This window comes from Petaurus breviceps, unplaced genomic scaffold, assembly GCF_028583685.1.
Source record: "Petaurus breviceps papuanus isolate PSGF00001 unplaced genomic scaffold, PetGlider_PUasm1.0 90925, whole genome shotgun sequence".
NCBI classification, from domain to species: domain Eukaryota; kingdom Metazoa; phylum Chordata; class Mammalia; order Diprotodontia; family Petauridae; genus Petaurus; species Petaurus breviceps.
The window spans coordinates 27,571,599-27,594,880 of NW_027187380.1; the positions used below are offsets into that span (position 1 = coordinate 27,571,599).

General features: G+C 36.1%; 1 protein-coding gene across 8 annotated transcripts in view; it reads right to left on the bottom strand.

Annotated features, from left to right (window-relative positions):
* TBCD (tubulin folding cofactor D) overlaps positions 1-23,282 on the bottom strand; it is a 572,945-nt gene that overhangs the window by 80,836 nt on the left and 468,827 nt on the right. For all 8 annotated transcript variants that reach the window (XM_069076616.1, XM_069076621.1, XM_069076618.1 and 5 more), the window contains one exon: positions 1,430-1,513. In XM_069076616.1, the coding sequence (XP_068932717.1) occupies positions 1,430-1,513 (84 nt within the window). The remainder of the gene's footprint in view (positions 1-1,429; positions 1,514-23,282) is intronic.

The window sequence follows — 23,282 nt, forward strand, 5'->3', positions numbered from 1 at the left end:
AGCAAGAATACCCCTCCTACTTTGCCACAGGATGATTTGTATATATGCATTTGTATTTCTTTACTACATATCAACTTATTTTAGATTCTTGCTTCTTTTTAAACCACGCTTTCTCTAAAAGCTAAAAGACTTGAAGATCACGAACAACTCCTCTTTTGTCCTCTCTCATGCCCGAAAAGGGATAAAAGAACTTCAATTCTACATTATCTTCATCATCATCATCCTATTGATCCTTTCCTTCTTATTAGACAAAACACACACAAAATTTTAGCATACTCATACTCAATACCTCAGACTATAATTGAGTTGGACATATTTCCAAATTTCCAATGACTTTAGGAAAGGGCATATTCATTATTCTTCCTTCTTCTATGGGACAGCACAAAAAGAAATGTTCAAAAATGATGTGAGAGAGAGCAGCATTTGAGAATAGCATACTACCTCCCAACTTAATATATTTTGATGGGAAAAAATATTTATTTGTATGCATAAATTTTAATGTGACTGTTAAAGAACTAATCAGGGGTGGCTAGGTGGCACAGTGAGTAAAGCACCGGCCCCAGAGTCAGGAGGACCCGAGTTTGATTCCGGTCTCAGACACTTAACACCCCCACAAAAAAACTAGCCGTGTAACCTTGGGCAAATCACTTAACCCCAACTGTCCTCCAAGAAAAAAAAAAGAACTAATCAAATTACTTTGGAACATTATATCTTAATCTACCTAATTGTCTTTACCCTTACAAAGTTTAAAGTCCAATAGAAATATGCTCCATTATTGTTTTCACCATCCTTTCACCCTGCTACCAGGCATTTAAATTCAATTACTATGTGTACTAAGGATTCTGTCACTGCAGAAACAATGAAATGTTTTGTATGTTTTTTTTTCCAGTCTCCAGATATACTAGTTATCTGAGTGGTTATATATATATATATATAATTCCTATTTTCCTCAAATGCAACATCATATTTCCTTTAAAAAATAGTATCAAACTAAAACAGTAATGAATTTCTGCAGGCCACATATTAACTTAGAAACTTAATGTCATCTGGGCTGCATTGTATTTTTATTTATTTTGTTAAACATTTTCCAATTACAATTTAATCTGGATCAGGCAGCACTGCAGAGTTTGGTGGATGTGGCCCTCAGTGAGTTTGACACTTCTGCCTTCTAATATGCTTCATAATATGAATCAAGATTGTTTCTAGACAAACTGACTATACCAACTTATATTTACAATAGTCAAGCTGCTTGGCGTTCCCTTGTTAAAACCAATACAGAAAACTGTAAGAGCCTCTGGAAACAACTAGGTGTCCACTGAGGGAGTTGAGTAGGGCACAGTCAACATCACAATGTATATTTCAATGGGATAGATGTTAGTAAGAACATAGATTTAAAGGATGAAGCTAGCTGTACAATTTCAATACTTACACATTTGCTTCAATGAGCTCTGGATGATTTCTTGTTAGCAAAATTGTCAGCTCCATTAGACCTGTCATTGCAGCTTCCCGGACCCTGTTGGTACAAACATACCAAAAAACAAATCAGGATAGTAAAGTCAATTAGATGCATCAAGTTGATTTTAATCATTCTACCATACCTACACTAACATACACCTGCAAAGAAGTTTCACTTCCTTGATCTATGTTTTTGAGCATGAGGACAAGTAAAAAAGAATTACAACAAATTCTGAATGTCCTTTGGATTTGGAGAAATACATTTCCTTCTCAATAACATCTAGTTCATTTTTAAACCATTGTCATTATAATATTAGCACTATCCTTTCAACTGCCTATAAATCCTTCCAGGTTCTTTTTAGGTAAAGAGTTATAGTTAAACTGTAGTGGACAGCAAAAGGTATCAGAAGAGTCAGAGGGTCACAGGAATTAATGATGGATAGAATGGGCCTTAAATAACTTAGTCCAATAGTCTGATTTTATTTATTAATAAGTAGTCTGAAAATTATTGGACTAATATCTAGTTAGACTAAATATAATAATAATAATAATGTAAATTTACATTTAGATAATAGCTTACTTTTTGGGAAGATTAGCTATTACTGCACAATGTGCTTTTGTATGCTTTCATCTCATTTGATCCTCACAAAAACCTGGAAATGTAAGTAGTATATTATCTATCTATATTTCTTTTTGTTTCCTCAACTTAGGTATTATTTATTAGAATAAGTTTTACTGATATCTTTGGTTTCTACATCACAGTCATTTCCAGATACCCCTCCCTACATCACCAGCTTCCTTGGAATAAAAGGAAAAGAGTTAAGCAAAAAACAACTGATAGAGTAATCACATCTGACAGTATCAACAATATTCCACTTGACAATTAGTATGAGCCTACAATGTAACAGGCATTGTGCAAGGCTCTGGATAAACAAATACAACAGATAAAACAATCCATACATTCTAGTCTACAATCTAACAAGTAGGAAAGGAGAAGATATTACTGTATATAGATTAAATGTAACAAGAAAAAATGCAAGTAAGTTAGATATAGTTAGAGAAAGAAGGCACTAGCAATTACAGAGATTAAAGAAGGCTTCATGTAGAAGATGCTAATTGAGATGCATTTGAAGTTTCCTTTCTATGACAAAGGTGAAGAAGTGCATTTTAGTTCGTACATACAAAAATATTTACAGCAGCTGTTTTTGTGGTGGCAAAGAATTGTAAATCAAGGGGATGCCCATCAATGGCTGAACAAGTTGTGGCATGTAATGGAATACTATTGTGCTAAAAGAAATAAGGACAGACGGACTTCATAATAACATGGAGAGACTTACATAAAATGATGCTGAGTGAGGAGAGCAGAATCAGGAGAACTTTGTACACAATTACAGACACATTGCATCTGTGATGACTTTGATAGACTAGGCTCCTCTCAGCAATGCAAAGATATAAGAAAACTCCAAATGATTCATGATAGAAAGGGCTATCCACATCCAGAGAAAGAATTACAGTCTGAATGCAGATTGAAGCAAACTACTTACTTTTTCTTTTGTTGCTTCTTTCTCACTGTTTATTCCATTGGTTATAATTCTTTTTTTTTTTTTGAAAGCAATTGGGGTTAAGTAACTTGCTCAAAGTTACATGGCCAGTTATTTCTGGGTGTGGTGCTAAGCATCTGAGCCCAGATTCGATCCCAGGTCATCCCAACTCTGGGGCCGGTGCTCTTACTCGCTATGCTACCTGGCCGCCCTGGTTATAATTCTTCTTTACAACATGACTAATGTTTAATGTGAAGGTATTTGTAGAATCTATATCAGATTGCATGCTGCCATGGGAGGGGAGGGAAAGAGGGGAAAAAATCTGGAACTCAAGGGATTGTGGAACTGAATTAATAAACAGAAAGAAAGAAAGAGAGAGAGAGAGATAGGAAGAAAAGAAAAAGAAACAAAGGAAGAAAGGAAGAAACAAAGGAAGGAAGGAAGGAAGAAAGAAAGAAAGAAAGAAAGAAAGAAAGAAAGAAAGAAAGAAAGAAAGAAAGAAAGAAAGAAAGAAAGGGAAAGAAAGAAAGAAAGAAAGAAAGAAAGAAAAAATAAAGAAAGAAGGAAGGAAGGAAAAAAGGGAAGAGAGGAAGAGAAGTTCATTTCAGCTATGAGGGATGACCATAAATAAAGTCAGCAAGTCAATGAAGATATAAAAAAAGCAAAAGTCATTCCATGTCCTGAAGGAGTTCACAGTCTAAGGGGGAAGATAACAAGAAAATACACATGTAAATATAAGGTATACATAGGAAAAAATAGGGAATAGAGAGGAGGAACAAGAATGAAGAGGGGTTGGAAAATGGTTCCTGTAAAAGACAGAATTTTAGCTGGGACTGGAAAGAAACCAGGGAAGTTAATAGGCAGAGTTGAGGAGGAAGGGTATCCCACACAGGGACAGACAGTGAAAATGCTTGGAGCTGAGGGATAGTGTCTTGTGCATGGAACAGCAAAAGGTCAGTATTACTGAATTTCCATTCAGTCCATGTTGGGGAATAAGGGGTAAGAAGTTGGCAAAGGGGGGAAGGAGGATGAGGTTATGGAGGGCTTTGAATGCCAGAGAGATTTTGTATTTGATCCTGGGGGTGACAGGGAACCCAGGAGTTTATTGGAAGGGGGAGGAAGTGACAAGGTAAGATATGTGCTTTAAGGAAAAATCACTCTAATGGCTATATGGAGGATGGACTGAAGTGGAGAGAGACTTGAGGGAAGCAGAATCAACAGCAGCTACTACCTTATCCATGCATGAGGTAATATGGTCCCACACTGAGCTTGAGCTGGCTGAGGAGAGGCAGTCCTATTCACATTTCTGAGGCAGAAAAACCTGCAAAACCCCAGAAATTTGGGACACATAACTTTCCACCCTGGAAGCAGAGTTTCTCCCATGGCAAAGAGCTCAAAAATCAAGTAATTGGCTGACAAGATGAGCAAACAGAGGAAGAGAAATCAGACTACAGAAGCATTTTTTGGTCATAAAGAAGATCAAAACAGAACCAAAAGAAGACAACAAAGTGAAAACTCCTGCATAAAAAGCTTCTGAGAAAAATATGAATTAGTCACAGGCCATGGAGGAACTCAAGAAGGATTCTGAAAATCAAGTAAGAGAAGTAGAGGAAAAATTGGGAAGAGAAATGAGAGTAATGTAAGAAAATCATGAAAAACAGGTCAACATCTTGCTAAAGGAGAACCCACAAAACACTGAAGAAAATAACACCTTAAAAAATAGACTAACTGAAATGGCTAAAGATGTACAAAAAGTCAATGAGGAGAAAAATGCTTTAAAAAGTAGAATTGGCAAGATGGAAAAGGAACTTCAAAAGCTCACTGGAGAAAATAATTCCTCCAAAATTATACTGGAAAAAATGGAAGCTAATAACTTTATGAGAAATCAAGATGTTATAAAACAAATTCAAAAGAATGAATAAAGAGAAGGCAATGTGAAATATCTCATTGGAAAAACCACTGACACAGAAAATAGATCCAAAAGAGATCATTTAAAAATTACTAGACTACCTGAAAGCCATGATCAAAAAAAGAGCTTAGACTTCATCTTTCAAGAAATTATCAAGGAAAACTGCCCTGATATTCTAGAATCAGATGGTAAAATAGAAACTGAAAGAATTTACTGACTACCTCTTGAAAAAGATCCCAAAAAGAAAACTCCCAGGAATATCCTAGCCAAATTCCAGAGTTCCCAGGTCAAGGGGAAAATATTACAAGCTGTCAGGAAGAAACAATTTGAGTATTGTGGAAACACAATCAGGATAACACAAGATCTAGCTGCTTCTACACTAAGGGATCAAAGGGCTTGGAATATGATATTCCAGAGGTCAAAGGTGCTAGGATTAAAACCAAGAATCACCTGCCCAGAAAAACTGAGTATAATACTTCAGGGAAAAATATTCAATGAAATAGAAGACTTCTAAGCATTCATAATGAGAAAACCAGAGCTGAACAAAAAATCTGATTTTCAAATACAAGAATCAAGAGAAGCATGAAAAGGTAAAAAGGAAAGAGAAATCACAAGAAACTTATTAAAGTTGAACTTTTTTTTAAATTCCTACATGGAAAGATGGTATTTGTAACTCATGAGACTTTTCTCAGTATTAGAATAGTTGAAGGGAATATATATATATATATGTATATATTCATATAGATGTATGTATAGGTGTATTATATATATGTATATATTGTGTGTGTGGGGTGTGTATATATGTGTGTATATGTACACATAAGCAGAGGGTACAGAGTGAATTGAATATGAAGGGATGATATCTAAAAAATAAAATTAAGAGGTAAGAGAGAAATATATTGGGAGGAGAAAGGGAGACATAGAATAAGGTAAATTATCTCACATAAAAGCAGCAAAAAAGAAAGCTACTACAAGGGAGGGGAAGAGCAGGGAGGTGAGAGGTAATGAGTCAACCTTACTCTCATTTGGATTTGGCTTAAGGAGGGAATAACATACACACTCAATGGGTATCTTACCCTACAGGAAAGTAGGGTGGGAGGGGATAAGATGGGGTCTTCCACAATATGACTACTATGGAAATGTTTTGAGTAATTACATATGTATAACCTATACTGAATTCCTTGTCTCCCCAGTGGGGCTGGGTAAAGGGGGAAGAAGGGAGAGAATTTGGAACTCAAAGTTTTAAAAACGAATGTTAAAAAAATTGTTTCTACATGCAATCAGGAAATAAGATTATACAGGCAATGAATGGGTTATAGAAATCTATCTTGCCCTACAAGAAAGTGAGGGTGAAGGAGTTAGGGGAGGGATGGGGGGGCACATATGAGATGGCAGACTGGGAGAAGGAGTAATCAGTATGCTTGCCATCTTGGGATGGGAGGAAGGGAAGAGATGGGGAGCAAATTTGGAACTCAAAATCTTGTGAAAACCAATGCTGAAAACTAAAAAAATAAATAAATAATTTCTGGGGGGAAAAAAATAAGGGCCTACATCAGGGTAATGGCAGTATCAGAATACAGAAGGTGTGATATTCAAGAGATGTTGAAAAGATGAAATTAACAGGCCTTGGGGAAAAGATTAGGTATAAGGGGGGAAAAGACAGTGAGGAGACAAGGATGACACCTAATATATAAGGCTAGGGAACTCAGAAGATGGTTTTACTCTCTATAATTTAGGGAAGTTGGGGGGAGAAGAGAAGGTCTTGAGAAAATATAGTACAGTATGTTCAGTCTTAGATATATTGAGCTTAAGATCTTTACTTAGCTATCTGGTTCACACAATCTCTGTAATGTAGCTGAAGATATAGAACTAGAAGTCTGAAGAAAAAAAAAGCAGGAAAGGTAAGGTACAAAAATCATCAGCATAGAAATGGTAACTACATTAATGGGAGAAGATAAGATTACCAAGAGGAAAAAAAGAAGAGGGCCCAGGACAGAACCATGAGAGACATCTCTAATTAAAGGGTGTGACCTGAATGAAGATCCAGCAAAAATGAATGAAGATCCAGACTGAAAAGTGATCTGATACATAGGAAAGCCAGGAGACAAGAGTATACTAAAAATGTAGAAAGGAAAAAGTATCAAGGAGAAAAAGAGTACCAACACTGTCAAAACCTATAAAATAGGCCAAGAAGAGTGGGGATTTAGAAGAGGACATTGACACATTCAGGGTGGATTCAAGACAGTGGGAGGAAGAAGCATTACAAGCTTGTTCTCTAAACTTCCCCTTCCAAAAAACTTGAAAATCATGCCTCAAACTGAATTCTGGAATAGCAAAACCAAGAAAAGGTTGAGGTTGAGACCTTTTCTCTAGTCCAACACCACTTAGGAGGTCTGTGACACTGAGATGAGGACCGGCCTGAAGCACACAGTGAGGCAACACCAATTGTAAGCCTTGGAGATAGTGGGGAGAGCAGCAGCAACAGTTTCAGGAAATTTAAGCCTACAGACAGGAATGAAATTGGGCAACTGGTCAGGAAAAGATTATAGGGGATTCCAGTGACAGTACTAGGAGCAAGACAGGGAGCTTAGTGGAAATTCCATTGCCTATTCCTACTTCTGGGTTACAGTTTCAGGGATAGGAGGAATACTTTCAGTCACAAGGGAGGAGGAACCCTAAGAAGCAGTGGCAGTCTTGTTCAAAAGGGAGGAGAGTACAGAAAGGAGAGTAGCAACCACAGCTCTTTCCAGATCATACCACCCTTGAAGCACCCAAAACTTGAAAATCCCCCAAACTGGTTCCAAAAATAACAATGAAAAAGCCTGAATCATAGGACAGTGTCCCTTGACATACATGGGTGAATGGAGCCGAACAGCAACATTAAGTTCAAATTCGAAAAATATACTGGAAAAATGAGCAAACAACAACAAAAAAGAACCTGATTATAAAAAGCTACCATGCTGATAGAAAAGATCAAGACACAAGTCAGAAAATGAAAATTATGTCAAAAAAGCAAAGCCTCAAAAGGCAAAAAAAAAACAAAACAATCTGGACACAAGCCCAAAACAGATTGCTAGAAAAGCCAAAGAATGGGAGCGGCTAGCTGGCGCAGTGCACCACCTAGAGCACTGGCCCTGGAGTCAGGAGGACCAGAGTTCAAATCCGGCTTCAGACACTTAACCCTTACTAGCCATGTGACCCTGGGCAAGTCACTTAACCCCAATTGCCTTCCAAAAAGAAAAAAAAAGCCAAAGAATGATTTTAAAAATCAAATAAGATTGGCAAAGAATAAATAGGAGAAAGAAATGAAAGTAATGCAAGAAAACTATGAAAAAAAGAATTAAAAGTCTGACAAAGGAGGGACAAAAAATTACCAAAGGAAAAAAACCAGAATTATCCAAATGGTAGAAAATAAAATATGTACTAAAATATGTACAAAATTGCACTAGTGAAAATAACACCTTAAAAAGAAAAATTAGCCACAATGGAAAAAAAGGTATGAAATTCACTGGAGAGGCCTGGACAATGACACGGAGGTGGCCTGCAGAGGCCCAGACAAGACCTGGTCAATGTGGCAGCAAGTTGATCCAACAACCACAAGAGTCATTGCCAGGCCTATCACTGCAGGGCTGGTATCTGACGGAGTTGGGTAAGAGACAAATGCAGGGCCCTAGGGAGAGGCACCAGCTACTCCTGGTACTCTCAACCCGCATCCTGTAAATTTAAAAAGCCCCTATCTGAACTTCCAGGGATCAGGATGGCAGAGTGAACCCCAGCTGCTCCAACTCCCCCCTCTAACCCTGGGCAAATTTTTAAACAGTAAAGGCTTGGGACTACAGATGAGGGCATGGCAAAGGCCTTGCCTCAAAATGGGTTAAAAAAGAGACTTCAAAGACAAAGATTCTAGAATCCTATTATTGTAGGAGAGAGGAACCAAATTCAGAAGGAGAGAGTATTGACTCTATACCCACAGCTGAAGCCTCAATAGGGAATATGAACTGGTCTCAGGCACTGAAAGCTTTCTTAAATGAGCTCAAAAAGAAGTTTGAAAAACAAATAAAAGAGACAGAAGATACGAATCAATAATTCTTTCAAAATCAAAGTTGTGAAATTAGAAAAAACATAACAATGAAGAAAACAGCTCCTTAAAAAGAAAAATGTGTGAACTAATAATAAAATCTAAACATGGCAAAGGAGCTTCAAAAACTAATCGAGGAAAATAATTCACTAAAAATTAGAATCAACCAAATTCAAGCTAATGACTCTATGAGGCACCAAGAATCAATCAAACAAAACATCAAGAATGAAAAATTAGAAAAAGAGGTAAAATATCTTAATGGAAAAATAAATGACCTGGAAAACAGATCCGATGTAGTGAACTTTCAGAAGTTACTCAGCTTCGCTAATGAAATGTTCCCCTTCCCTATATTATTATTTGAAAGGCTACAGGGCAGACAAGCAAGAGAATGTATTATGAAGGGAAAGTTTTGGGGTCCCTTGACCTCGCTAAGTATATTCCCCTGTCCTCTACAGTTATCTGCAAAGGTTACTGGGCAGATAGCAAGAGGGTGTGTAATCTTTTTTGCTTATGCCTCCAGATATGATCCTAGAATAATACCCTAATAAGAAACTAACCTTAAGCAAGGTTAAATAGTAAACAGGATTAAGGGAGGCTCCTTCTACATTATTTGCATTTCTTAGATGGAGGATCTTTGTGCATTGTCTGCATTCTTTGGGGGTGTCTACATTCTCCTTGGCGGGCATAAAAACTGTGAGCTCCTTGCATCTTTGGCTCTGTATGAAATAGTCCTGTAATAAACAGACTATTGATTATACCCCCGTCTTGTTATTCTCACCGCTTGCTAGCCCACCAACTGCACTGGCTGCAGTAATCCAGGAGAGATAATCTAAGAATTACTGGTCTACCAGAAAATCATGAAGAAAAAATGAGCCTGGATAATATCATCCAAGAGCTTATCAAGGAAAACTTCTTCCTGAGATCCTAGAACCAGAGGGTAAAATAGAAATCAAGAGAATCCATCGGACACCTCCTGAAAGAGATCCCAAATTGAAAAGTCCACAAAATGTGGAAGCCAAATTCCAGAACTATCAGGTAAAGGAGAAAATACAACAAGAAGCAAGAAAGAAACAATTCAAATATTGCAGAACCACAGTGAGGATCACACAGGATCGGGCAGCTTCTACTTTGGAAGACTGGAGGAACTAGAACATGATTTTTTGTAAGGCAAAAGAGCTCATTTTACAATCAAGGATCACATACCCAGCAAAACTGAGTGTAATCTTCCAGGCAAGGAGATGGTAATTCAATGATATAACAGACTTCCAGACCTTTCTGATGAAAGTCAGAGCTCAATGGAAAATTTAACCTCCAATAACAAGACTCAAGAGAGAAATAGAAAGGCAAATAGGAAACACACACACACACACACACACACACACACACACACACACAACCTGTTTTTAAATAAGAGCAAACTGTTTACATCCCTATATGGGAAGTTGATGCCTGTTGATATCAAGAACTCTACACTTATGGTGATGTCTAAAAGGGATACAGATAAACAGAGGGTGTGGGTATAAATTACACAAAATGATGACAAAAAACCTTATTAAGAAGAGACTGCAATAGAAGATGAGGAAAGAATGAAGCAGAAAACGATAAATTATGACACACAAAGAGGCATAAAAACATTATAGTAGAGGGAAAGAAGGGAGGGAGATGAGCATTATATGAGCTTTTCCCTCACTGATTCTGTAGCAAGGAGGGAGTAACATGATCAGTTAAGTATAGGACTCTATCGAGAAGAGACATAAAACTTATCATAATAGAGGGAAAGAGAGGAGGGAGAGGAACACCGCATGAGATCTATTCCCATCAATCTTGGTTCGAGGAAGAAATAACATACTACATTAAGTATAAAAATCTATCATACCCTGCAGACAGTAGGAGGGGTAAGAGGGGGATAAGAAGGGGGGTGGTTAAAAGGGAGAGAAGAAATAGTAAGGGGAAAGGGAGGAAAAGGGAGGAGGGCTGATAAGAAGGGAAGACTGAGGGAGGTGGTGGTCAAAAGCAAAACTCTTAAGGAGGGGAAGGGAGAAGGGGAAAAAATAAAAGAATAAACAGGGGAGGGAATAGGATGGAGCAAAAGATACAGAGAATAATCACAACTGTGAATGTGAATGGGATGAACTCTCCCATAAAATGGAGGCTGATAGCAGAATGGATTAAAAACCATAATCCTACAATACGCTGTTTAAAAGAAAGGCATCTGAAACAGGGGGATACACAAAGGGTAAAGGTAAAAGTCTGGAGTAGAATATATCATGTCTCAGCTAAAGTAAAAAAAGCAGGAGTAGAAATCCTTATCTCAGAAAAAGCAAAAGCAAAAAGAGATCTAGTTAAAAGAGATAAGGAAGGAAACTATATCAGGCTAAAAGGTACCATCGAAAACGAAGCAATATCATTACTAAACATTTATGCATCAAGTGGTATAGCATCCACATTCCTAAAGGAGAAGTGAAGGATGTTAGAGGAAGAAATAGATAGCAAAACCATAGTAGTGGGGGAATTCAATCTACCCGTCTCTGAGCTTGATAAATCTAACCTCAAAATAAACAAGAAAGAAGTTAAGGAGGTAAATAGAATCTTAGAGAAGATAGATACGGTAGACCTCTGGAGAAAACTGAAAGGGGATGAAAAGGAATATACCTTCTTCTCAGCATTACCTGACACATACACAAAAATCAACTATATCCTAGGGCATAAAAACTTCAAAATTCAGTACAGAAAGGCAGAAATATTAAATGCATCCTTCTCAGATCACGATGCAATAAAAATAATACGTAATAAAGGGTTATGAAAGGATAGGATAAAAACTAATTGGAAACTAAATAACTTAATCTTAAAAAATGAGTGGGTTAAACAAGAAATTATAGAAATAATAAGCAACTTCATTCAAGAGAATGACAATAATGAGAAAACATACCAAAACTTGTGGTATATAGCAAAAGCAGTTCTTAGGGGAAGTTTTATATCTCTGAATGCATACATAAATAAAATAGAGAAAATGGAGGACAATAAAGTGGACATGCAACTGACAAAGCTAGCAAAAGAACAAATTGAAACCCCCCAACTAAATATTAAATTAGAAATAATGAAAACCAAGGGAGAGATTAATAAATTGAATTTAAGAAAACTATTTTACTAATAAACAAAACTAAGACCTTGCATTATGAACAAACAAAATTGATAGACCTTTAATCTATATGATAAAAAAAAAGACAAACAAAATTATCTACCTCCAATGAAGAGGAAATTAAAACAATAATCAGGAATGATTTTTTTCCCAATTGTATACACATAAATTTGACAATCTTAGTGAAATAGATAAATATTTATGAAAATATAATTTGCCCAGATTAACTGAAGGAGGAAGTAAACTACTTAAATAACCCCATCTCAGAAAAAGAAATTGAACAAGCCATCAAAGAACTCCCTAGGAAAAAATCTCCAGGGCTAGGTTGCTTTCTAATGAACTCTACCAAACATTTAAAGAACAATTGACTACAATACTTTACAAACTATTCAGGAAAACTGGAGAAGGAATCCTATGAAATTCTTTTTATGACACAAATATGGTACTGATACCTAAATCAGGAAGAGATGAAAGAGAGAAGGAAAATTACAGACCAATTTCCCTTATGAATATAAATGCAAAAATATTAAATAAAATATTAGCAAAAAGACTACACAACTCATCATGAGAAGAATATACTTTGATCAGGTAGGATTTATCACAAGAATGCAACAGTGATTCAATATTAGGAAAATTATTGGTATAATTGACCACATCAACAGAAAAACTAGCAGAAATTATATAATTATGTCAATAGATGCAGAAAATGCTTTTGACAAAATACAATACCCATTCATATTAAAAACATTAGAAAGTGTAGGAATAAATGGAATATTTCTTAAAATAATAAGTAGCATTTATTTAAAGCCATCAGCAAGTATTATATGTAATGGGGATAAGCTAGAAGGATTTCCAATAAGATCAGGGGTAAAACAAGGATGTCCATTATCACAACCCTCTTATTCAATTTGGTACTAGAAATGTTAGCAGTAGCAAAAAGAGAAGAAAAAGAAATTGAAGGAATCAAATTAGGTAAAGAAACTAAGCCATCACTCTTTGCAGATGATATAATGATATACTTAGAGAATCAAGTAAAAACCTACTTGAGATAATAAGCAAATCTGGCAAAGTTTCAGGATATGAAATAACCCACCTAAGTCCTCAGCATTCTCATGTATCGCTAACGAAATCCAACAGCAAGAGATACAAAGATAAATACCATTTAAAGCTACTGAGACATTATAAAATATTTGGGAATCTATCTGCCAAAACAAACTCAGGACTTACATGAACACAACTGTAAAACACTTTTCACACAAATCAAGTCAGATCTAACTAATTGGAAAAACATCAATTGCTCGTGGCTGGGTCGAGCTAATATAATAAAAATGACAATTTTACCTAAATTAAATTACATATTTAGTGCCATACCAATCAATTTACCAAAAAATTACTTTGTAGAGCTAAAAAAAAAACAATAGCAAAATTCATTTGGAAGAACAAAAGGTCCAGAATATCAAGGGAATCAATGAAAAGAAATGCTAGGGAATGTGACCTAGTCATACCAGATTTTAATCTGTATGATAAAGTAATAGCCATCAGAACTATTTGGTACTGGCTAAAGAATAGAGTAGTGGATCAATGGAACAGATTGGGTACATGAGACACAGCAGCCAATGACAGTCAGATCTATGGAGAGGGGAAGACTTCATGATGAAACAAGAGTTAGAGAGCATTATAAAATGCAAACTGGATAATTTTTATTACATTAAATTGAAAAGCTTCTGGACAAACAAAGCCAATGTAACAAAGATTAAGAGGGAAGTGAAAAACTGGGAAAGAATTTTTACAACCAATGTCTCTGATAAAGGCCTCATTTCTAAAATAAACAGATAATTAAGTAAAATCTATAAGAACACAAATCATTTCCCAATTGATAAATGGTCAAAGGATATGAACAGGCAGTTATCAGAAATTAAAGATAAGCCTTCCATAAGCATATGAAAAAATGTTCTAAATCACTAGTGACTAGAGAAATGCAAATAAAAACAACTCTGAGGTACCACATCTCACTGGCCAGATTGGTTAAGATGACCAAACAAGAAATGATAAATCCTGTAAAGATGTTAAAAAAAATTGGAACACTAATGCATTGTTGGTGGAGTTGATCCAACCACTCTGGAGAGCAATCTGAAACTATGCCCAAAGGGCTATAAATAAGTGCATAGCCTTTGACCCAGCAATAGCACTTCTAGGGTTATATCCCAAAGAGATCAGAGAAGTGGGAGGAAGACCCATATGTACAAAAATACTTATAGCAGCTCTTTTTGTGGTGGCAAAGAACTGGAAATCAAGGGGATGTCCATCAATTGGGGAATGGCTGAACAAGTTGTGGTGTATGAATGTAATGGAATACTACTGTGCTATAAGAAATGAGGAACAGATGGACTTCATAACAACCTGGAGAGACTTATGTAAACTGATGCTGAGAGAGAAGAGTAGAACCAGGAGAAATCTGTACATACTCACAGAAACAATCTATGGTTGACAACTAACCTCAATAGACTGGGCTCCTCTCTGTAATGTAAGGTTATAAGACAACTTCAAAAGGCTCATGATTGCAATGAGTCTGAATACAAACTGAAATAAACTACTTGCTCTGTTTCTTTTTCTTGTTTTGTTTTGTTTCCTCTTTCCCACTAATCATTCCATCACTTATAATGCTTCTTTACAACCTAATGATTAAGGTGAAGATATTTGTAGATTTTATATCCGCGTGCATGCTGCCATGATAGGGGGTGGGGGGAGGACAGGGAGAGGGAGAAAAATGTGAAACTCAAGGTACTGTCGAATTGAACACTGTAAACTACAAGTAAATAAACAAACCAATTTAATTTTAAAAAAAAGGAATTCACTTTTGTGAAACTTTAAGTAACAATAAAACAAATTAGAAATAATTTAAAAAAGAAAATATAAAATATCTCACTGTAGTAACAACTGATCTGGAAAACAGACAGAGAACTAAATTAAGATATACTGGGAGACACCTAGGTGGTGCAGTAAATAGAGCACTGATCCTGGAGTCAGGAGGACCTGAGTTCAAATCTGGCCTCAGACACCTGACATACTTATTAGCTGTATGACCTTAGGTGAACCAATTAACCCTTGCCTTCCCTCCTCCAAAAAAAAAAATAGAATTACCGCATTACCTGAAATCCATAATCATAAAATAAAGATAGAAAAAGTAAAAGACTAGATTTCACATTGAGATAAATTATAAAGGAAAATTGCCTTATTCTCTTAAGAGTAAGTGGGTAAAATAGAAATTGAAAAATCTACCAATCACCAGAGATCCCAGAATGAAAACTCACAGGATTATGACAGTGTAATGCCATGCACAAGCAGCTTTCCAGAAGAATGTTACTGTGAACAGATTTTAAGGTTCTGATTACACAGTATAGTAAACACTATTTATTCCACACAAAATCAAAGCAAAACATTCACAGCAAATCAAGGTACAACCTTCACAATATTACAACTTAGCACAGAAAATCACAATATAATATTCACAACAGCTTATCATTAAAATGGCCACATAGTTTTCACCAAAGTGGCCACAATATTTAGAACAAAGAACAATCATCTCAAAGTATACTACTTCCACTCATGGGGCCAAGTCTTAAGTTAACTCAGTCAGTCACTTGGTATTCAACAATCAATTACTAAGTAAAATCATAATATAGTCTCAAAGTACAATAATCAAAGTCTTCCACTCATGGGGCAAAGTCTTAAGTTTACTCAGGCAGTCACCTATTCAGCAATCAATTACTAAGTATCATTAATCACGAAGTACAATAGAAGATATAGACCCTCCACCCCTAGATCACTAGTAAACTACAATTTCATCATGGAGAGGTCTTTTCATCTTGACTTGGGGCCTGTTCTCAGATTCCCTAGATCCCTGTCCATGGCCCCAGATTCTACCTGGATTCATCAGACTGTCACCTGGGTTCAATGGCAGACAGTTCCCAGTTCCTTGTCCAGCACTCTGGGTAGGTCCTGCTCCACACTGAAGTTCACAGGGTCTGGTCCATGTCAAATCCTTCACAATTTCTACTCCACAGAATTCAAGGCTCAACCAAGCCACAAATGAAGTCTCAACATCCCAGTCATGCTTCCTCAGTCTTCTGGGCTCCTAGCTCCAGGCTCCTGGCTCCTGTTCAGAGGAAGCTCCACCACCACAAGTTCTCAGGAAATTCTGGCTCAGTTCTCCATTCTCTTTTCTGTAGCTGCTCTGCCACCAGATGCTGGTGCCAGGAAATTCTGATTGTGCCTCTGTGGGGCTTTTCTTATATACACAGCACTAGCTACTTCCTATTTCAGCCAACCCCTTCCTGTTATGTCAGCAACAGGAGACAGGAGTTCTTATCTTCTGTTTCCCCAACAGAGGCCTGAGCAATTTCTAAGTGCTAAGTATCTGCTACTTTTGCCAGCACAAAGGAATCTTCAAATTTGAATTACATTACCATTACAGACAGTCAAATTCCAGAGCTCCCAGGTCAGAGAAAATACTGAAAGTGGCCAAAAATAAATCATTAAAACATCATGTAGCCATAGTCAAGAACACGCAAGATTTGGCAGCTACCACAATAAAGGACCAAAGGGCATGAAATACAATATTCCAGAAGGGAAATGAGAATTAATACTACAAGTCAGAATAACCTACTCAGCAAAATTGAGTGTATTCAGGGGGGGAAATGGATATTTTAATAAACAAAAGATTTTCAAGTATTCCTGATCAAAATAACACATATGAACAGAAAAGTGGCAAAGAATTTGAAATAGAGGGGATGTCATTTGGGGAATGGCTGAATAAGTGATATAGGTTTGTCATGGAACACTACTGTGCTCTAAGAAATAATGAGCAGGATGCTCTCAGAAGAACCTGGTAAGAACCTGTGGGGCGGCTAGGTGATGCAGTGAGTAACACACCAGTCCTAGAGTCAGGAGGACCCAAGTTTGGTTGTGGCCTCAGACACTTAACACCCACACAAAAAAACTAGCAGTGTAACCTTGGGCAAGTTACTTAACCCCAATTGCCCTCCAAAAAAGGCAAAAAAAAAAGATTTAGATGAACTGATGCAAAGTAAAATGAGCAGAATCAGAAGAACATTGTACACAGTAACAGCAATACTGTACAATAATCAACTGTGAATAACAGCTATTTTTAGCAATTAAAAGATCTAAGACAATTCTGAAGGACTCATGAAAAATGCTATCTACTTCTAGAGAAAGAACTGATGGTTTGTCAATGCAGATCAAAGAATACTTTTTAAAACTTTATTTTCTTTGTTGGTTTTTTTTTTTTGGAGGGAGGGTCCTTTTCCCCCACAACATGACTAATATGGAAATAGGTTTTGCATGACTACACACGTATAGCTTATATCAAGTTGCTTGTCTTCTCATTGAGGGGGTAGTGGAGGGAAGGAGAGAAATTGAAACTCAAAATTTTAAAACAAAAAATGTTAAAAATTGTTGTTACATGTAATTGGGAAAAAATAAAATATTAAATCAAAATTAAAAAAAAAATCAAACCTGTACATACCTTTTGACCCAGCAATACCACTATTAGGCCTATATCTGAGAAAGCAAAGAAAAGGGAAAACTATCTATTTGTACAAAAATATTTGTAGTTGCCCTTTTTGCAGTGACAAAGAATTGAGGGGATGTCGATCAACTGGGAAATGGCTAAACAAAGTGTGGCATATGATTGTGAAGGAATACTATTGTGATATAAGAAATGATGAGCAGGATATTTCAGAAAAGCCTGAAAAGACTAATATGAACTTATGCAACGTGACATGAGAACACATCTTCCTGAGTTGAAATGTGGCCGTAGACATTAGCTGTGTGACTCCAAAAAGGTTTCTGAATCCTGTTTCCCTCAGTTCCTCATCTGTAAAATGAGCTGGAGTAGGAAATGGTAAACCACTCCAGTATCTTGATCAAGAAAACACTAAACTGGGTCATGAAGAGATGGACATGACTGAAATGGCTAAACAATAACAACAAAGTGAAGTGAGCAGAGCCAGGAGAATATTGTAAACAGTAATAGCAATATTTTTAAAATGGTATTTTATTTTTTTCCAATTTCATGTAAAGACAAATTTTAACATTCATTAAAAAAAATTTTGAGTTCTAAACTTGTTTTCCTCCTTCCCTTCCCTTCTCCCTCCCTAAGATAGTAAGCAATTTAATATAGGTTGTGTATATATATATATATATATATATATATGCAATTATGTAAAATATATTTCCCTATTAGCTATGTTGTGAAAGAAGATACAGATCAAAAAAAACATAGAAAAAATTAAGTGAAAATAGTATGCTTCAATCTACAATCAGACTCCATCAGTTGTGTAGAGGTGGATAGTATTTTCCACCATAAGTCCTTTGGAATGGGCTTGGACCACTGTATTGCTGAGAAGAGCTAAACTCATCATCATGCATTGTTGCTGTTACTGTGTTTTCAGTTATTTGTGTTGCAGATTTTCCCACAAAACCTAGTTCTACTCACTTTACTTTGCATCATTTCATTGAAAGTCTTTCCAGGTTTGTGGTTTTTTTTTTCCCCAAATGCTTTATTAGCTTCTCATTTACATAATTCATTTCTGCCAGATTTTGAGTTACAAATTTTCTCCCTGTTTTTCCCCTACCCACCGCCCCAAAACAGCAGTCCCACAGGATATCCCCTGCTCTAATCTGGTCTCTCCCATATTTTCTGCCATACCCCTTTCGACTTTTCCAGTGGATCTCTATGCCTCAGTGACTGTATATCTTATTTCCCAATTACATGTAAAATAGTATTAATAATAGTATATATATATATATATATGTATATATTTGAGTATTTTATTTTAAAACTTTGAATTCCAGATTCATTCCCTTCCTCCCTTGTAACCCACCCTTACTGGGAAGATAAAAGAGATGCTAAAAATATTTGGGTCCTCCCCTTTTCCTGTTTTTTTTTTTTCCTTTGGGATACAGAATTAGTGATGGTATTGCTGAATCAAAGGATATGCACAGCTTGATTGCCCTTTGGACACAATTCCAAATTGCTCTCCAGAATGGTTGGATCAGTTTATAACTCTGCTAATAGTGCATTAGTGTCGAAATTTTGCCATATATCCTCCAATATTTATCATTTTCCTTTTTCAGTCGTATTAGCCGTCAATCTGACAGGTGTGACATGGTACCTCTGAGTTGTTTAAATTTGCATTTTTCTAATCAGTAGTGATTTAGAACATTTTTTCGTATGACTATAGATAAAATTGATTCCATCATCTTAAAAACTGCCTATTCATATCCTTTGACAATTTATCAATTAGGAAATGACTTGTATTCTTTTAAATTTGACTCCATTCTCTATATATTTGAGAAATAAGGCCTTTATCAGAGACACTGGCTGTAAAAACTGTTTCCAGGTTTTCTGCTTTCTTTTTAATCTAGGTTGCACTGCATAAAAACTTTTAATTTTATACAATAAAAATTATCTATTTTATATTTTGTAATGTTCTCTATGTTTTCTTTGTTCCTATATTATTCGTTTCTCTGTAGATCTGACAGGTAAACTATTTCTTGCTCTCCTAATTTGCTTATGGTATTGCTCTTTATGTGTAAATCATGTACACATTTTGACTTTATCTTGGTTCATATTGTAAGATATTGATCTTTACCTAGTTTCTGCCATACTGTTTTTCAGTTTTCCCAGAAGTTTTTGGTCAAATAGTGAGTCCTTTTCCCAGAAGTTTGGGTCTCTGGGTTTATTAGATTACTGTGGTCATTTACTACTATGTCTTGCTTATCTAATCGATTCCCCTCATCCACCACTCTATATCTTAGCCAGTACCAGATAGTTTTGATAATTATGGCTTTATAATACAATTTGAGATCTGGTATGGCTAGGACACCTTCTTTCACATTAGTTTTAATTAATTCCCTTTATATTCTTGACTCTTTGTTCTTCCAGATGAATTTTATTATTTTTTTCTAGCTCTACAAAGTAAATTTTTGGTAGTTTGATTGGTATGACACTGAATAAATAAAGTAAGAACTGTCATTTTTATTATATACTTTTAATTATTACGTAATTATATTACATATAATATTTATTACATAATTTTTACTATATTTATTATATTGGCTCAGCCTATCCATGATATTTTTCCAGTTATTTAGATCTGACAAAATAATTCCTAATAATTGCTCGAATTTCCTCTTTATTGGTGGTGAATTCCCCCTTTTCATTTTTAATACTAATGAACTGGTTTTTTTTCTTTTCTTAATCAAATTAACGAATTGTTTATCTATCTTATTGTTCCCTCCCCTCCCTCATAAAATCAGCTCCTAATTTTATTTATTACCTCAATAGTTTTCTTACTTTCACTTTTATTAATCTCACCTTTGGTTTGTAGGATTTCCAATTTGTTATTTAATGGAAAGCTTTTAATCTCTTCTTATTCCAGTTTTTTTGGTTGCATGCCCAATCCACTGATATATTTTTCCTCTATTTTACTGATGTAAGTATTTAAACTACAAATTTTCCCTTGGTCCTGTTTTGGCTACATTTCATAAATTTTAGTATATTGTCTGTCATTCTCTAATTATTATTATTATTTCTATGATTTATTCTTTGAGCCAGACCATTCTTTAGGATTAGATTAATTTCTAATTAATTTTTAATTTATCTTTCTACTTTCCTTTATATGGCATAATTTTTATTGCACTATGATCTGAAAAGGATGCATTTAATACTTCTGCCTTTCTACATTAGACTGTAAGGGTTTTATGTCCCAATATATGGTTAATATTTTTTATAAAAGACTTGGCTACTATGATCAAGACAATGATCCAAGATAATTCCAAAAGACATATACTGAAAAATGTTATCCACCTTCAGAGAGAGAATTGATGAACTCTGAATGCATCTTGAAGCACATTTTCTTTGACTTTCTTTACTTTTATTGTTTTATTTTGCTCGTTTTCTCCTGCATCATGGCTAATATGGAAGTAAGTTTTTCATAACTTCACATGGTGTAATGGTAATTTGAAGATTTTCCCTTCCCCTTGTAATGGCAAGCAAACAAGCACTTCGCACCTTGCCCTTGATTATATCAAGTCTTTGTTAAGAAACAGAACTTGTGAACTCACAGTGGGAGGAACTTGCTGATGAAACAGGAAGGGGTGGAACAGGGAGGAGCTAATAACCAGTATAAAAAGCTGGCACAAGAGAGCCAGAACTTCTGGAAGCAAGAAGCATGGAGACTGAGCAGATAGTGTGAGCAAGAGAGGGGCATTCTTGCTTAAGGGAGCCTGTTTTGTTTTGAAGGCCTGATAGAAGGAAGGTTTGGGAATGTTGGTGTTAGCTGCATTGTTATATGTACCAACTTGGTGGTAATTATGATAAATTTGACTTTCTGGTTTGGGGATTCAGCTATCTGAATAAATCAGTATCTGAATAAATGCCTTGGTTCTGTTCTCCATGTGGAGAACCTGTTACATTTTGTGATTCACAACTATACCAGCATATTCATAACTGCCGTGGGCACTGTGAATATCACATTGGCATTATACATGGAACAGTCAATATCAAACTGCTTGCCTTTTCAAGGAGAGGGTGTTGAGGGAGAGAGGGACACAGGGAGAGAGAGAGAGAGAGAGAGAGAGAGAGAGAGAGAGAGAGAGAGAGAATTTGAAACACAAAATTTATATATAATTTGGAAATATGTAATCAAAATATGTGTGATGTATGTATGTATGTATGTATAAAAGCACACCTGTAGATACAAATGAAGAAAATGGCAGGATTAATCCAAAACTGAGACTTGGCAGGGTCCAATCAGCAATATGATAAAGGGGTCAAGAACTGAAAAGAGAGGACAGTGTATAGCTGAACTGGTTAACAAAGGTGTCAAGATGGGGAAAAGAGGAGTGACCACTACAGAGCAGATGTCTTGGGAGAGAACTGAGGGGTCAAAGGATTGCATTAATGTGTAGATAAAAAATAGGGTTTGGTAAGGGAAGACAGAGGGAGAGAAGGAAAGTTAATAGATTAGGGTTAGGTAAAGGTATATATAATATCTTTTTGTACACAGAGATTCTTGTACAATGAGGTCATGCATTTGGAGGTGATGACAAGTTCAAAGGTAAGACCATCTATGTGTTCTTCTGAGGTAATGCAGAGGGGTAGATCAAAGGAAGTGAGTAGGCTGAGGCTGAGTTAGGGCATTTGAAAGTGTATTTTGAAGTTCCCTAATATAAGGGAGGGGTTGGGGAGGAGAGAATGATTATAAACCAGGTAACAAGTTCACTGAAAAAGGAAGGGAAGTCACCTATAAGTCTATAGACAATAGCTACCAGGCTTTTGATTGGATGACAAATGTGAGTAGCATGAATCTTAAAGGAGGAGAGGTTACTCAGTAAAGGAGATAGGGGGAGAACCAGAAAAGGGCAATAGGCAGCAAGGAATATTCCTACTCTCCAGAACTGACCAATGAGCCAAGGGGAATAAATGAGGGTGTAATCAATCCTGGAAAGGATAAAGCAGGATGCTGCTTTATCAAGAAAGAGTAGATTTCAGTGACTGCTAGAAGATGGAATGAGTGGAAAAGGAAAACATTTAGGATAAAAGGAAGTTTGTTGCCTATGGAACAAATTCCAGATGATACAGTAAAAGATATGATTGGCATTTAGTGGGGAACTTTGGGGTGAAAGGGATAAGGGAGATTGGAATAAAGAACTGGGAGATGGGGGTTAGGGAATGGGATCTGGATAATGATCTATAGGGGTTTAGAATCACTGAGATATATGTTTGCAACAAGTACAAAAATGTTCACTATCAAGTAGAAGGTGCCACTCCTCTTTACAGAGGAGGCTGGAAATCAGGCAGAACACAAGTGCAGTATGAGATGGAAAGCATATGGCCAGATAGGAGGCCTTATTTCATTACTCCTCTTCCCTCCAAAAGCTAGGGGTGTAACTTAAGCCTGTACAGCAGAAGATGGAAGTCCTACTATCCAGTAACTTTCTTCTTCCTTTTCCCTCAAGAGCGAAGTACAGCAGGCAATAGAAGAAAAGTGTATTAATCTTTGCTGGGGAAATTCTTTTATCTCCAATGCTGGAAATCAGGCTGTTAGTAGAATATAGAAGCTGCCTTACTCT